The sequence below is a fragment of the Serinus canaria genome, chromosome 3, assembly GCF_022539315.1.
Source record: "Serinus canaria isolate serCan28SL12 chromosome 3, serCan2020, whole genome shotgun sequence".
Taxonomy (NCBI): Eukaryota; Metazoa; Chordata; class Aves; order Passeriformes; family Fringillidae; genus Serinus; species Serinus canaria.
This window is the reverse complement of record NC_066316.1, coordinates 49,139,035-49,154,742: the sequence shown is the minus strand read 5'-3', so window position 1 is coordinate 49,154,742 and position 15,708 is coordinate 49,139,035. Positions and strand designations below refer to the sequence as shown.

Below are 15,708 nucleotides of genomic sequence, written 5' to 3'. Positions count from 1 at the left end.
AAGCCGATATTCTTTTCTGCTTGACCTGTTTATTTTCAACTCTTCCTCCCTCTGCTCTAACTCTCAGAAAAACTCACAGCCCCCTAAGGATAGGAACAAGTTTCTGTTTTCTTCTTCCTTCATCTAAGCCAAACAAGTCCCAGGTCTCCTCTCCTGCCACAGAGCAATAGGAAAACACAGAAAAATCAATCACACTTTCCCCAGCAGGGTCAGAAAGGACTTCTACAAGAGATTCCTTCTGCAACCTTCTGTAACCATCAAATGGTTAAATCAACATAAGTTAAAATTTTCATCTAGTTTGAATAACGAGAAAAAGGGAGGAAATTCAAAAAACGGTTGCTGTAGTAACAATCACCGGTAAAAATCTTTTCCTCTAAATAATAGTATTATCTCCCTCTCCCCCTCACAATTTAAGTTCCCCTTCAAAAAATAATCATGCTGCTTCTTTCAGGTTTGCTGTACATACCTCAACCATTAAACAAGACATTTAACCATAGTGGCAGTTCTGTGACCTTTGAATGCCGTGAAATCTCTAAGCGGTGCAGCTTGTTCATGAAGACTTGTACTGCAGAATCCAGTAACTGCATCCAGGATTGGGAATAGAAATAAGTAACGACAGCAAACTAAAATAATGATAATTAAAAAAAAAAAAAAAAAAAAAGGTTGTGGGGGTTTTTTTAAGAGGAGGAAAAAAAAAAAAAAAAGGAAAAGAAAGAAAAAGGAAAGAAAACCTCCCCAAGTCCCCCAACCCAGGCAATAAAACCACCTTAAGAAGCAAAAAGGCTGGGGAAGAGAGCGCACTTGTGTGCCAGGCAGAGGGCTGGGGTAGCGCTGAGGCTGCTGCAGTCTGGCTGCCCGTGTCAGCCAGCGCAGGCCGGGCGGGCGGGGAGGCGCTGCCAGCGCCGGGCGCGGAGCGCAGACCAATCCCCGCCGTGCTGCCAGCGCCGCCGAGAAACCTTTTCTGTTTATGTTTCCTCATTTCGGGAGTGACGTCAAAGGGTTTAGTTTTTCCTCTGCATGTGCTATTAATTTTAAACGACTACTATGGGAGGAATGTGGCAGCGATTGAGGCAGGCTACCCTAGGCGAAAGAAGCCGGAGTCATGATTTATCTGTCCTGGATTCAGCTCAGAAAGATTTTATATCCAGAGGTATTCGAAAGATCCAATATATCCTCACGACGTGGGGAAAGGCTATAAATGTGCTTACATATATTGAAGTGCTCTTAAATATACACAAGATATTTTCCAGGGCGAGCTGGGTAATCTCTATGGGTTGTGGTGCAAAATCAGACCCGATTCTGCCCTCGCCCTACAGTAAATCAGGAACTGCTTGTCTAAGTTCAGCAGTGTCACACCAGTGTAAACCTGGCTAACGAGATAAGACTGAGACTACTGTACACATCCTTTTATCAGTCAGCAGGAGCTACGCTGCAGATTAGCAGAGTGCTTTCCTTACCCCATCCGAGTCATGGATGCAGTCACCCTCGAGGGCTGATCTGGGCAAACAACTTCCACCAGCAGATCGCAGCCCAGCTGGGCTCGCCTGTCAGCTCTGCTGTGTGCCACAATACAGCGTTTTATTTAGTACTAAAGTCCACATCAAAAGGCAAGAGGAAGGTAGATCTTGCTTTTAGTATAACCACACCATTGGCAGTGGAGAAACCACGTTGCTGAAGCTTCAAGAAACAAATAACATTCATCAAGGTCAATTAGCATGGGCAAAAAAGGCCAAAACAGCAAAAGATAATTGATAGGGGTTTTGTTATTTGCATCATTCTAATTTTATCAATTGTTTCTTCTAGGGAATCCTTTCAAAGATTTCAGTCTATGATGCACAATTAATTTCTAAAAAGACTTAACAGTCTCGCATTTAATTTTAAACCATTAAAACATTAAAACAAGCCTTTAAAAATCGGTAGACAGAAAGCTCTTGAGAAAGAAATTTCTCAGTGCTTCACAGAACATGTACAAATACAGTAGAAGTCATAGGAACTTCCCTATGACCACCAATTGATTCTACCAAAATGCAGCTCCAGAGTGGCCAAAATATTTAAAGATTTTTGCTTACCAAAAAGTCTGTCTGTGCTATCACTGCTAATGCAATCATCTTCACAAATAACTGCTAAGTGTTATGGGGATGTAAATGATGGAATAACATATTGAAAAGTACTAAATAATTTAGACATTTACAGAATCAATTAGAGCACGTTAAGTTCACTGACTGTACTTAGAGAACTGGATGAAGCAATTTGAAATGCACAAATAGAAATATTATTCGTAGTGCATGGAAAATCATTGTGTTCTTCTTCACTCAGCATTGGTGAGCAGGAAACTGAGTAGTGCACTTTGGGAATTGCCCTTCAGGAACCAGTCCTGGGAATGTCAGGTGAAAATTGAATGGATTTTAGTGGGACTGATCTGGAGTCTGAAGAAAGACTGAGATTGACATTGTTTAGTCCAAAGACAGGAGAGTTGATAAGTATTCTTAAGTGCACAAAGGGTATATTTCTCTGCAAGAAAATAAAAATACTGGATAGAGTTTATTCTTGGTCCTGGAGACATTATCTGGCCTTCTTCACCCTTAATGGCAACATAGCTTCACCTAAGCTGATGATAAGTCTCAGACTGTGTTTGGAAAGTAATCAGGGCAGTGCCCAAAATGTGTGAAGGTCTGTCCTAGAAACATGACATAGTAGGTAACCAAGGTCCACTGTTTCAAGATGCATTCTGGCTCTGTTTATTTAACTAAAAGAGATCCAGACAATTTGCAAAGAAGGAGGGACTTTTTCTCTGTATGAATTGTGGTTAGAATAAGTAAACTTCAACAGAGGAGAGTTGTTTGACTTCGGAAAAACTAAAGGTAGGAGAGCAAAATAATGAAATAGATGGGCTGTGATAGTCTGCAGTGTCTTGTTAGTGGCTATTTTATAAGTATGGTTTGTCAACTGTTATTCATGAACAGTTTTGATACAGGTGATCCTACTGTGGAGCATATATGTAAGAGTAGATTTTCAAATGTCTATTTAAGCCTGATTATTTTCTTGGTTTTGCATTTTAGGATCAATCTCATTAACAACATTACATTGCATTTCATTAATTAGGGTCCAGGTACATTCCAGTTTTGCACAAAGTCTTAGGTCTTGTATCTCTCCTAAATAAATTAGAGGTTACTTCAGCCTCCTGCAGCCAAGTGGCCCTGTGACAGTGAGTGGCCACTGTGGGTTTTGAGATGTAGAGGTTTCTTTGGTGAAAAGACAGAGAGGTCTGGAAGCACTTCAGATTGCTGTTTCTTCTTGGACAAAGAATCTTAATACCTGCATGAGGAGATGCAAGTAAGGGTGGGAATGAGAAGGAATATCTTGGTTACCTTCATATAGTCATGCATTTCCATGACGGATAGGAAGGACTGATGAGAAAAAAAATGGTCTCTACCTAGCAAAGAAAAAACTTCAGCATAGATTTGCTAATGTGATTTGATGTATGCTAAAATATCCTGCCAGGCTGGTGACATGCATGTCCAGATAAATTTGACCCACACTGGCCTAACAAAAAAGCTTAGAAAAAGAAAACTGTGACTCTTTAAAAAAAAGTCACTGAAGGAAGAAAAAAGAAAACAAAATAACTGATGCTCAGCCTAGACTGATGTAAACTATCTAAATAAATACAATGGAGCCAGAACAGTTAAAGCAAGATCAAAATGACAACTTAATTGACATAACAGAAACGTGGTAGGGTAGAGTCATGTGAGCATATGACTGGAATACTAATGCCAAAGAGCACAGCTTGTTCAGGAGCAAGAGGAGGAAACAAAGAGGAAAAAAGGTGAAAGAGACTGTGCCTCATGTCTCACTGAGATGTTCAGAATGCCGCAGGAAACATGCATTGGAAGTTTTAGCAATAGTACAAAGGACAAGTATTTAGGCATTCTTGGGGAATCTGCTGCAGATCCAGGCAGATAAAGCAGATAACTCTTTTTGTTAGCAATTAGCAGGATTGTCCAAAACATGGAATTTAGCCAAAATTGGAGAGTTTAACCATGCAGCTCTTGAAAAAAGAGCTGACCTTTCCTCAGACACCCTGGTTCTTTCTCTCTGGAATAAGCAACAAAGTATATATAGGGACCCCTCAAATTTATGAGACTTTTTGAGCAATCCTACTTGATTAAATAATTTGTTTGACTTCATTTTACAGTCGTAGCTCAGTACTGGAGGTGCTTTAATGTTTTTTTTTGTCTATTCTCTTTTCTCAATATAGGTGGCACACCAAGAAATGTTCTCTCTTACTAAGGAATGGCATTCCTCTTCACAAATCTGCAATCTTCCACTGTGGTCTTTGGAAAGGAAGTTGGATATTAGAGAGGCTGCTTAATTGCCCTCATTCAAACCACACTCCTTATAACCAGACATAATCCCTGAAACTTAAAAAAAAATTCATCTCAGTGCCAGTAAAATTTGTTTACACATGATAAGATGACAGGCACTGTACATGGGGAGGCAAAAAGATGTCTCCTTCCTAAGATATCCTCCACTTTCTTCCCATCACTTTGTTTGTACCCTGACCATCTTCAGGATGGACTGCAGAACTGCACCAAATATTGCTCTTCATATTGCTCTCAATGACATCTGAGTGGGAGCTGGGAACAAGGAGTGGAAAATGAGGCATCACGTTCAAGCTGCTACCACAGCTGAATGACTTCATGCCTGACTCTTCCTTTCCACTTTCTTCCACTCCCCACAAAATTGCTCTAAATTGCAAGGTCGTAGGTGTTACAGTGATTCCCCAAAGTATTTCTACTATTCCCCAGGGCATAAACATGTAAATCTGAGGATGCTGAAAACTCTGTGATCATAGTAGCTCTTTGTCAAGTCTGCTGCAGCTTCCTTTGTCAGGGTGCAATAAAGGTGGACAAGTACGGAGTGACAGTGGCCTGCATACATGAAAACAAAGGAAGAAAAGGGTCAACAACCCCAGTCAAAGTATAGTTTCAAGGAAGTTTAAGCTTATCCCACCCCGTAAATACAGACACACTAATGTTGGAGGTGAGTTCATATCTTACACTGTAATTGCTGCTGGCAAACTTCTAAAGGCAAATTTCTCCGGGCTGAATTATGTGAAATTTCTCGTAGTGACTAGATGTGAATGTTCTGTGCCTGTTCATTTACAAATCAATGCCCTCAGATTAATCTTGTTATAGTTGCAATGAGTGGCTGGAAGCATCCTTGATGCACAGTTTGTGGAACAGACTCCATTACAGTTCTTTTCTTCTCCTGGGATCTGTGTGATGTTTTCGGTGTGTTTACAGAGAGCCTGTGTGAGCTGTCAGAAGCTGCTGGTGGCTGATACCAGCTGAGGCTCAGGGCTGCTTGGAATGACCCGGGGCCATGTGGCTCAGGCAAGAATGGAGTAAGTTCATGGTGTTGTTCAGAGTGAGCTGGTCCCCACGGGAGGACACAGATTGCTGACATGACTTTGGTCCTCATTTATTTGACCTAAAAGCTGCTGTGTTGGTACGTAGTTTGGACTTCCAGGCTTTCAAGTGCTGTCATAAGAAGATTACACTGCTCCTAAGAAAGGTGTCTCCAAAAGGGAATGCTCTCCAGCTTTCTCAGACTTATCCATGCAACAATTTGTCCAGGTTTCCAGTCTTGAGCCACCTACCTCTTGACATCTTTTCCAACATGAGCTAGAAATTCAGCTTTTTCTGGCAAAAACTTCCCTCTAACTGTCCCCTCTGTCCTATCAGAGTTCCCAATCTTCTGCCCATGAACTGCTGAGTTAAAAAAAAATCCTGTCTTTATGTTATTCTGTTCCTTTTAGCTTTTTTTTTCACTTTTCCTTTTCTGTTCTATACACTTATTCATAGATTTAAGCCATGGGAAATATCCCCAATAAAATGGACTTTTTAAATCAAAAGAATACAAATAATTTCTCATCTATGGCCTGGATACTTCATGTAAATAGCACTGGATGAGCTCAACAAGCATTATGTAGGCTGATGAACACATCAGGAAGAGAATTTCAAATGTCCATTACCTTGAGGCACTGATCTAGAATATTGTGTGGACCTCTATTTTCAGCAGATGTGACCCTTGAATTAATAAAAAAATAACTGAATGCATGAATATGACGAATGTATTTTGGGTCCAGTCATAGTCTGGTTTCTGTTTTGCAGCATTTAAATGACTTCCAAAGGGTTTCAGTGGGATTACTAGTGAAGGGGACCACAGCACAATCTGCCCTCACAGTGAGATCTCCTGGCCACAGAGCAGTGTCAAGTCCCAAAGTCATTCAGCCAAAGCCATCCCAGCACAGGTGCAGCTCCCACAGCTCCCACAAATGCTGTACACACAAAGGACAAAGGAGCTGACATGCAGTTCCCAGGCATTGAAAAGGAAGGGTGAGAAAGCCTTGCTGTCAATGGCTCATATTTGTTTTAGTGATCAGACCATATGCAAAACCATTTTGTTCTGTCAGACCTGATACAATAATATTTGACATTTGATTTCAAACCCAGGAAAACAGAGAACAGACAGGTGAAAATTTCAAGTATTTTTCCTTACCTGAAAGAGAACAAACTTTTATTTTGGCCAATGCTGAGTACTTTTGTCATCACTATATCACTCATAGGTGGCAAAACTTCCTCCTAAAAAACAAACATGTTCAGAAAAAATTTGAAGTCTTAAAGAGCAGCAAGATCAGCAAATCCAAAACTTTATCTTCTTATTACCACTGTTACTGATAATTCTCCAAGTTCATCCAGCTCTAGCTGTGCAAGTCATTTTTTTATTTATCTCCTTTTCAATCAGTGGATTATTTTTATGTGGCTCTTGGTGTTTAAAACAGTTGAAAAAGAAGAAATAAACCAGAAATAATGCTTTTAGATGCCACAGAGGTAGTTGAAACAAAAGAAAAACAAACCAGGTGCAATTCTGCATCAAAGGGTTACAAGCAGTGTCAGAAAGGCTATTATATCAACAACTGTGACAAAAAATAAGAAAGCATTGCAAGAAAAAAATCCTTTTTTTTCAATTGAGTATCTTCTATGATCAATAAATAAGAAAAAAAGAATAAAAATAATCATGAGGTATTTTCCAATTCAAAGCCTCATTTTAATATTTAAGAATGTGTACTGCATCACTATTTTAGACAGATAAACACACAGGTAGATTCCTTCTTAAAAGATACTGAGGAATATAATATACAATTCCTAGGTTTTCATTTAAACATATATGAACAACAAAGAGCTTCGTTCTTGCTTTTTCTGGGATTTTTTTTTCTGACACCTATAAAATTTTAGGTGCAGGAGACCTATTTTTACAACTTTCAATTAATTTTACTACTTAGGCATTTTATTAAGTTTCCAGAATTTTTAAACCTTTTTCTTGTTTCCATTGTGTTTTCTGTGAAATAGCCATTACTTGAAATGAAGTTGAGGCCAGCATCTTTTAAAAAGGATTGATTAGTCTATCAAAGACAATTTTAGCTTTCACATGAAGCTAATAATGAGTAGCTTTCTTATCCTATTGAATTGAAACATGATAGTGTAATCCAGCAGGTATAGGCCTTGGGGATGAAAAGCATATTGAGAAATGCAAGTGAAAATAATTTTATTTTGCCCAGCAACTAGTACTTGCACATGAATGATGCTTTGGCCAGTTTTAAAGGTGTCCATCTACTTTTTCCCCCTCACCTCCTCATTCCACAGCGTGCAATACCCCTGTGTTTTGAGATTCCCCTACAGTCTACAGGCATTAAATGAGCCATCTTCAAACATTCTTTGTAGTCCACAAACTTGTACTTATTTCATGTTGAGTTTTGTCTTTGATAGACTTAACTGAGCCCAAATTACTGTTCTGGTTATGTCCTTATCAGAAAGGGGGAAAGAAGAGTAAGTGTACAGAACCCTGGCTGGTGCCCTCCCCAGCATGGTAACTGCACAGACTGAGCAGTAACCACAAGTCCCTGAAGCAATTCCTAATTTTATTTCATTACATCATGTTGGTCAATGGTAAAACTAGTGATAAAACCAGTATAATCAGAAGGGAGAGAAAAACATTCCCAAGCCAAGCAAAAGGGACAAGTTCTCTTATAAACGAGAGTCAAATTCTCAGCAGACCTCAATGCAGATCTCCTCCAGACTGAAAGATCTGAGTCAATTTTTTGCATCTTTTTTTAGTTCTTATTAAAATAACCTCAGTTATTGTCTGAGATTCAAGCCAAAATGCAACTGCCCCAGAAGAAGGACACTTTTATTGTCAAAACTTGATTTTCTTAGCATCTCATACAAAAATACCCCTAATTACCATCACATAACTGTCCAACAGTCTACAAAGTTAAAGCATATGTAGCAGGGTACAATCAGTGACATTTATGCAGCAATAGTTCCATTGCTTTCAAAGAACAGTGAAGATTTGCAGTTTGAGCCTTTAAATGAATAATTAGAAACTTTTTAAAAGAGGAAGTTAGAACTAGTATGAATTCACTCAAATGCTAAAGATGGGAACACTAGATAAGGTAGGTAAGTCAGGAAAATAGTGGAAATGTATTGAAGACACATAATGGATAAAATCTTTGAAGTCAATAGGATTTTACCATTTACTTCAATAGATTACACCTGCTATACCTTATAATTATATACTTAGAAAGAATATATTCAGCGATAACAGTGTAGTGATACTTCAAGATGCTAATATTCACATTTTCATGTACATTCAGAATCTGGATGAACGGGCTAAATAGTTAAGCAAGACACAAAGCATGTAAATGCCCAGCCCCTGTTGTGAAGGCAGACTCATTAAGGACAAATACAGGTTGCTTTGATGTTGTGCCAAACATCTGTAATTTTGTAAATTACAGAATACAGTAACATTTTGAGACAACTTGTCTTGGCAGCAACATTGACAGACAACAAACCATTGATTTTTCTGTCAGCTGCTTCCTTCCTCCTTTTTCAGTTCTCTAATTCCAAACATCTCCAATCCACATCTTCACAGTCCTTAGCCAAGGCCATGGCTTTCCACTGGTTTTCTATGCAGCAGATGAACCTGGGTGATGGAAGTCCTTACTCCACATTCCTCAGCCTATGTATCACTTGGAGGATGCCTCCTATGCACTGATGTGCTTTCTGGAGCTGCTCCATGTGCAACTCAGTTTCTCTTGTGAGGACAGTGACTTCTGGGAAAGCATTTCCTCTGGCAATCTGACCTGGCCTACTCCACCCCTCAATCTGTTGTGTTGGTTTAAAACTCAGGGTGTATAAGAACCTAGGTTACTGAAAATGTGTCAACTTAGGTTACTTGTTTCTATGTGTCCTTTGAAGGCATCAATTATTTTACCTAAATCTTAGATTTTAATTTTGTTTTTATGCTATCCTCTTTATACATATACTCCAGAGTGGCAAAAAAAAATGTAAATGATGTAAATGAAAAGATATTTCCATTTTTATGAAATGCTATAAATCTTAGGATCCATCTTTTCCAATTTTTTTAAATCTAGATTTTTTTTCAGTTGGTAATTCGTATAGGACACTGGAAAAGTAATGTGCAGTGACATTAAATGTAAGAAATTACAAATATACATTTTTGAGGACTCATTATGCATTCAGTAAAAACTTTTGAAGACAAAAATGTGTTCCCAGATGGGGAGAATAAAAATTACAACAGTAACACACGGATCTGACAATATGAATATTTGTTTATGTCCATCAGAAGTCTGTATGTACGCAGCACTAGTTACCAAGTTGTTCTGGCATTCAGCCACTTGACTACATTAAAGATAGGACATAGCTACCAAGGTCCCTAGATTTTGGAGTCCTGGTTTCTCCTTTAGAGAAATTTGAGATTACTTTTTAATGGCATCAAAAAGGACTTCAATTAATGCTCCCTGTTGCTGCATCTGACCCACCCTCCTCCTGCACACACACTTTTGCTTTATGAGCAAGACTCTTTGCCTGTAAGCTCTCCAGATTTAGCCTGTAAACCAGGCACTTGCTGTCCCTGCTTTGCAGCCTTAAAATATGCCAACCCATTCCCAGATACTTGCAATGCCAAGGTACATAAAGTGTAGCTGTCTTTCATGGTCCTTCTGTCTGAATGTCACTTTCAGAGACACAAGGTTTGCTAAACGCATGGAAATATGTTTTTACAACTATTGCCCAGCAGTAACTATTAGGAATTAAAGTCAAGCCAAACTAGGACATTTAATCCATCTTGCCAAACTCAATAAATATTAAAATAAAAGCTAGGTTAAGACTACCAAAATTAATTTATTTTCTATGTGATTTTCAGGTATGGCTACATGTTGCATGCTTCTACAGTTTAGTTCATACCTGAGACTCCAGGTTATTGTGTAGGAAAGAGATAACACAGAATAAAAATGCTAGGAATTGCACCTGTAATGCTCAAAGAAGCCCAGCCACTCACTCTGAAGTTCAACTGCCCTCTAAGATATTTTACTGTGACAACTAAGCTCACTAAGTACCATGAGGCAAACCAATCTCTAATAAGGGCAAACATGGCAAACAGAAACTACTAAAGAACAAAAATGAGCAGAAAAGAGAGAAAATATTATCAACAACAAGGCTTGTGAGAAGGAAAACATATTTTTACCTGGTCCTAAATCTTTCCAATGTGCTCAGCTTTTAATCCTAAAGACAAAATGTCACACCCATCACACCCATGAGACATGTAAACAGACTAAAAATGACCAGGTTAAGGACAAAAGCAAACATGGGCCTGCACTGACACAGAAGAAGATGAGCTCAGTGAGGTTCAGAGATTAACACATTGAGGATAGGAGAGATTTGACAGCCAAAGCTTTGTTAAAACAGCAGCAGCCCTGCAGACCACTCTCACAACTGTGATACCAGTTGTCTGATCAGGGCTGTGAAACACACATCGCTCTAATCAGTCTGCTGGAACTCTTAACACAAACAATGATTTTTATTTCTGAAATCCCAATTTAGACTTGCCTACACACAAAATCCTCATTGGACTGCACCTCTGCATTCTCACAGACACACAAACACACACAGCCAAGTATTTCTTACTCTTCTACACAAAGTCACTATTTACCATTATAAAGCCCAAATGATCTGTATCATATTTTAAAGATGGGCAATATTTAAGTGTCAATGAAAGAGCCTACTCCTTTCTGCATTGGTTATTCACCCTGTGGAAACATTGTTTTCTGAAAATCTCCTTTCTCAAGGAGACTTTTGTGAACTTTGACTTTCTTTCAGTCAGCTACACCATCCCATCCCTGGGATTTCAAGATCAGAGGACAGCAGGATAATCTCTTGCAAAGTTAGTAAAGGTTTAAAGAGAAGTTTTTAAAAATAAAACTTTCTTTAAAATCATTGGAAATCAAATGAAGGAACAATTCTTTAACACGAGATGCTGCTATACTTGTGTGAGAATATATTTCTCTGAATCTCCTCTTTTCACTGCTGTCTGGCTTAGACACATTTATAATTGGCATATAAAGATGGATAAAGGCAACAAGAAATTACAGTTATTATCTCAAGTAGCATTAAGGAGTAGAAATGGTATTGGATGAAACACTGAGAGAAGACATATGAAGATTTGGTTGATGTAAAAAATGGGAATTTGGACTCAGGGACTTACATTTTACTCACAGCATGAAGCAAAACCAGACAGGTTTTGTTTATTATTTGTTGGGACTGTAAAGTTATGAGAAAGATTTTCCACTGTGACTGGGTGTGGAAGCGCTAGAAATCTCCTGAGAAGGCATCTTCTGCCCAGACATGAGAAGCCCAAGAGACTTGCCTGGATGAACTTTGATACAGCACTATAAATATGAGCATGTGTCTGGGAAACAACCTTGGATACTGAGGATTTTGCATGTCATTCATCTCTACCCCACTAAAGAGTTATGTGAGCAAAAGGGCTCATCCAAGGTTTGTCACCATCCCTGTATGAGAACTTGTGTTCAAATTTTGTATTTGAACTTTTTAGTTCTACTGTGTACAGTGAAACTCTTGTAGAGTTGCTGCTGCAGAAGGTTAAAAGTTTTTTGTAGTAAATGGACAAAGAAGAGAAGAAAAGAGAGCAGGCAGTAAGCAGAGAAAGTAAAATCTGGCTTGGGTTAGGTTCTGCCTAGGACTTGAATTTGCCCATTTCGTGATTAGAGAAGATCCCACCCTATGGCTTTTCCCCTACTCCTGCTGGATATATCAAATTATAACATGGCCCAGTTCTCTATTTGGATGCTGTGCTCATGCATTGTAGAACAAATGGGGGGACACCTCCCAAAACTTAGCACCTTGCTGATCACAGTTGTCTGCACTACTTTGCATTTCTAACTTCAGATCCAGAGCTCCATTGGAAATTAGTTTGTGTAGAAAGGAATTATAAGAGGAAAAGCAAGGTATCGTGAGAAAAATGTTGACAGTCAGTCTCTCTGGTCTCTGTATAGATCTGAAAGTAGAGAGATTCCCTATCTGAACTACAAACAGCTTCTGAAGGGCTCTGAAGAACAAAAGGCAAGGCTTCCAAATCAGCAGCTTGCCAAACATGATGTTTGCAGCCTCCCTCTCCAACAGAAACAATGTTTTCTGGTTCTCCCTGACTACAAATCTAGAGGAATTTGTAAGTTTCCAGACAAGTTTGGAAAGGAAATGCTGTGGTCTGTGCTAGGCTATGTCAATCCAGGGCAGATTCAGGCTGCCCATTATGGCTTTGCCCATACTGTGTGCTCCTGCTGAATGAGCCAGCTCAAACATGAGCATCACAAAAATGCAGGCAGGTAGGCAGGATCTCTATGAAACCCTTCAAGTGGGACTTTACACCTTACTGGGGTAGGTCATAAAGCCACTTAGAGCAGCACCACGTAGCTGCGTACAGAGTCCCTGTTTCTTCTGACTGATGGCACAAGCTGCAGCTCATCAGGAGCCACTGTGTCCCCCAGAGGCAGAATCCAGCTGGGGAATTGGTGGCTCTTTGCAGTTCTTGCAGACAATGCATTCACACTGCAGTGAATCCACATCCACATCGCATTCCAGAAAGAACAGTTGGACTGCAGTAACTACACTCAGTAGTACTAGTGGTAGCAAATGGCTGTAATTGAGATAGAATTTTTTATCTAAATTGTACTAAGATACTGAAAAATAGTTAAATATTAAGAAGTATATCCCACTAACACTATCACCAACAACATGAAGCTGTTTTCTGTCTCAAAAAGTGGGTCACATATTTTGCTTGTGTTTGCTTAGCACCTATCACTGTAAAATCCTGGTGCATGACTCACAAAGCACCAGTAACAAGCAGACATTTCTTCTTGTGCTTCCCTGCTGCATTCCCTTATTGCAATGTAATCTGAGAGGACAGGGATTTCTTTGAGCATTATTAGTCAGAAAGTAATTATTAGTTTGAAAGTGTGATAGGCATCCACATTCAACACTATTAATTTTTTTCTCTTGAATGTTTATTAACAATACCTATTAAATAAAGTAGAGGTGCTTGTGAAAGTGTGCAAGGCACAGAAAAATTTCTTGCACGTCAGTTCAATGGAAGCATGAACTGCTTTGATGGCAAGACACTCTTAGCTTTGGCTGATACCCTTATTTCAGCTGAGACACTTCCCTAAGGCCAACTGTAAATTTATTCAGGACTGGAGAAGGCTACTTTATTCCATGTGTACAAGCATTACTGGGAAAGAGAGGTAGTACTTAAGCTTTTGCTAATATAACATATGTTTTATAAATCTGAAACCCATTAAAGTGGGTATTGCTGTGGAAAAATAGAACAGGATGACGATAATTACTGAAAACACTCATTATAGTAATCAAGAGTAATAAAGGTCATGCAAATGAACAACATTCAGAGAACAGGATATGAGATGCTGACTTCTCTGGACGGAGGGCAGGGAAAGAGATGGGAGAAAATGTTAAAGGGAGTGCAAAGGAAGGAAATGTGAGACAGAGTAAAAAGACAGCAAGTCTGTGTCATTTACGTCACAACTGCCTTAAACAAGAGCAGCCAGGAAGATGCTTCAGAATTTTTCCATTTCAGTAGCACTGAAATTATTTATGTATGAAAATTGTAGAGAACCATAGTAATTTCATTTTAGAGTAAAGCACAGATGTTTGAATTCAAACACATAGAACTTGATCATGGGCAAGATGGCAAAAAGGGAAACTGATGGGAACAAAATTAATTTAAGAGATTTTGTTACTACAAATTCCTCTGAATGGATATGAACGTTATAGCTCTCAGTCCTTCAAGGGACTTTGGATCAGTTTGGCTATAAATGAAGATACTGAGCAGTTAGAGGGATCTTCCTTAACATGCTCCAACAAAGCACTACTTGATCTTTCCCCTAGGCTCAAAAATAAATTCTTCTCCACTTCTTCCAATCAAGCCTGAAGGTCCCCCTCCTCCTGCAGCTCCTCAACAGTTTCTGATCAGCAGAACACAACAGAAACTCAGTACAGTGCTGGACCCAGTGTACTGAGATTCTCCTCATCCCCTGTGCTACTGCATCCAACTGGAAATTTCCAGAGGTGCAGGAGGACGCATCTGCCTAGAAACCACAAACAGGAGTAGACACATGTTTTGATAAATCCTGAAAACAGTATTCACTACATTCATATGCAGCAATGATTTTCTGCTGGCATGTGACTTCAAGAAACTTCCTTGAAGCTTTCTTCATGGAATGCTTTTTCCTTGGCTGAGCTGCAAGAGCAAAATTAGAGGTGTGTGGGCAATGTCATGACTTAACAGGCAATTTCTCAAGCAAGAATTCCCAAATATGATTTTTATTTCACTTACTCAACTCAGCTCAGCCTCAAGAAAATAGAAAGCATTAAGTTTTCTAGTTAAATTTTTTTCAGGAGATATTTCTTCAGGCTGTCTTCTATACTGTAAGGCTTAAATAACAATGGTTTTCTTTAATATTGCACTGCAAAGATTTGATTGATTGATCCAGCCTTTCTCTTAGTTAAGTGAAAAGTGAAGGAAATCAGTGTCATCCTTTACAAAGAGCAAAGGCTGTCACACCAACTGCTTTTGTTCGAAGTAAAGCTACAGGCATTGAAATTACATGCTGAAGTTAGGCTAAGACTGTGTGTAGGAGTTTTCATGATGTTCTAATAATCCCTCAGTGTAAAAACACATCCTGGGGAACTACTGACTGAAAAATAGAGGGAATATGCACATGCACAAAGCCAGCTGGATCTTTACTGCCTTCGATGTGAGAACAAAAATCTCAGATAGAGGTAAGGTAAATTCCTGGTGGTTTTCATGTGGTAATGCCAATTCCTTTAATCTCTGTGCACCCTGAAAATTATTTGTAGATTATTCGGCAGTAGTTTCCTCACTGCTTATCACACGGTCCTTTATCCTTCTAACTCAACATAAGATTTGTGGGGAAAAGCTTATCAAAAAAACCCAACAGTAAAAATTTGGCTCTGAATACAGTTCAGCTCTGAATCAGTTGGGAAAAGTTATCACTGTGCAGGTAATCAGTCATGTATATTTTAAAGATGTAATATTTCTCCTGAATGCTAGTTTACCTAACCATAAATACACATTAAAATGAACTGGTAAAACATCTACAGAATTTCATGTCCCAATGCTCTGCTTCAGTTGAGTCTTGAGATATACTATTCCCCTTAAAACACACAGAGTTAGTAATTTGTTAGTATTGTTTTCCACCACAGGAAACATCTGATTTGCTGTAATTAGGCA

General features: G+C 39.0%; 1 protein-coding gene across 5 annotated transcripts in view; it reads right to left on the bottom strand.

Annotated features, from left to right (window-relative positions):
• Window positions 1-15,708, bottom strand: part of PDE7B (phosphodiesterase 7B) — a 309,161-nt gene that overhangs the window by 173,636 nt on the left and 119,817 nt on the right. For 2 of the 5 annotated variants that reach the window (XM_018916984.3, XM_018916987.3), the window contains exons 1-2: window positions 767-910; window positions 467-581 (exon numbers count right to left, since the gene is read on the bottom strand). In XM_018916984.3, the coding sequence (XP_018772529.1) occupies window positions 467-487 (21 nt within the window). In that variant the 5' untranslated portion in view covers window positions 488-581; window positions 767-910. Of the gene's footprint in view, window positions 1-466; window positions 624-766; window positions 911-6,561; window positions 6,645-15,708 lie in introns of those variants that run through there. The other 3 variants (XM_050972230.1, XM_050972231.1, XM_018916985.3) reach the window with 2 other exon arrangements.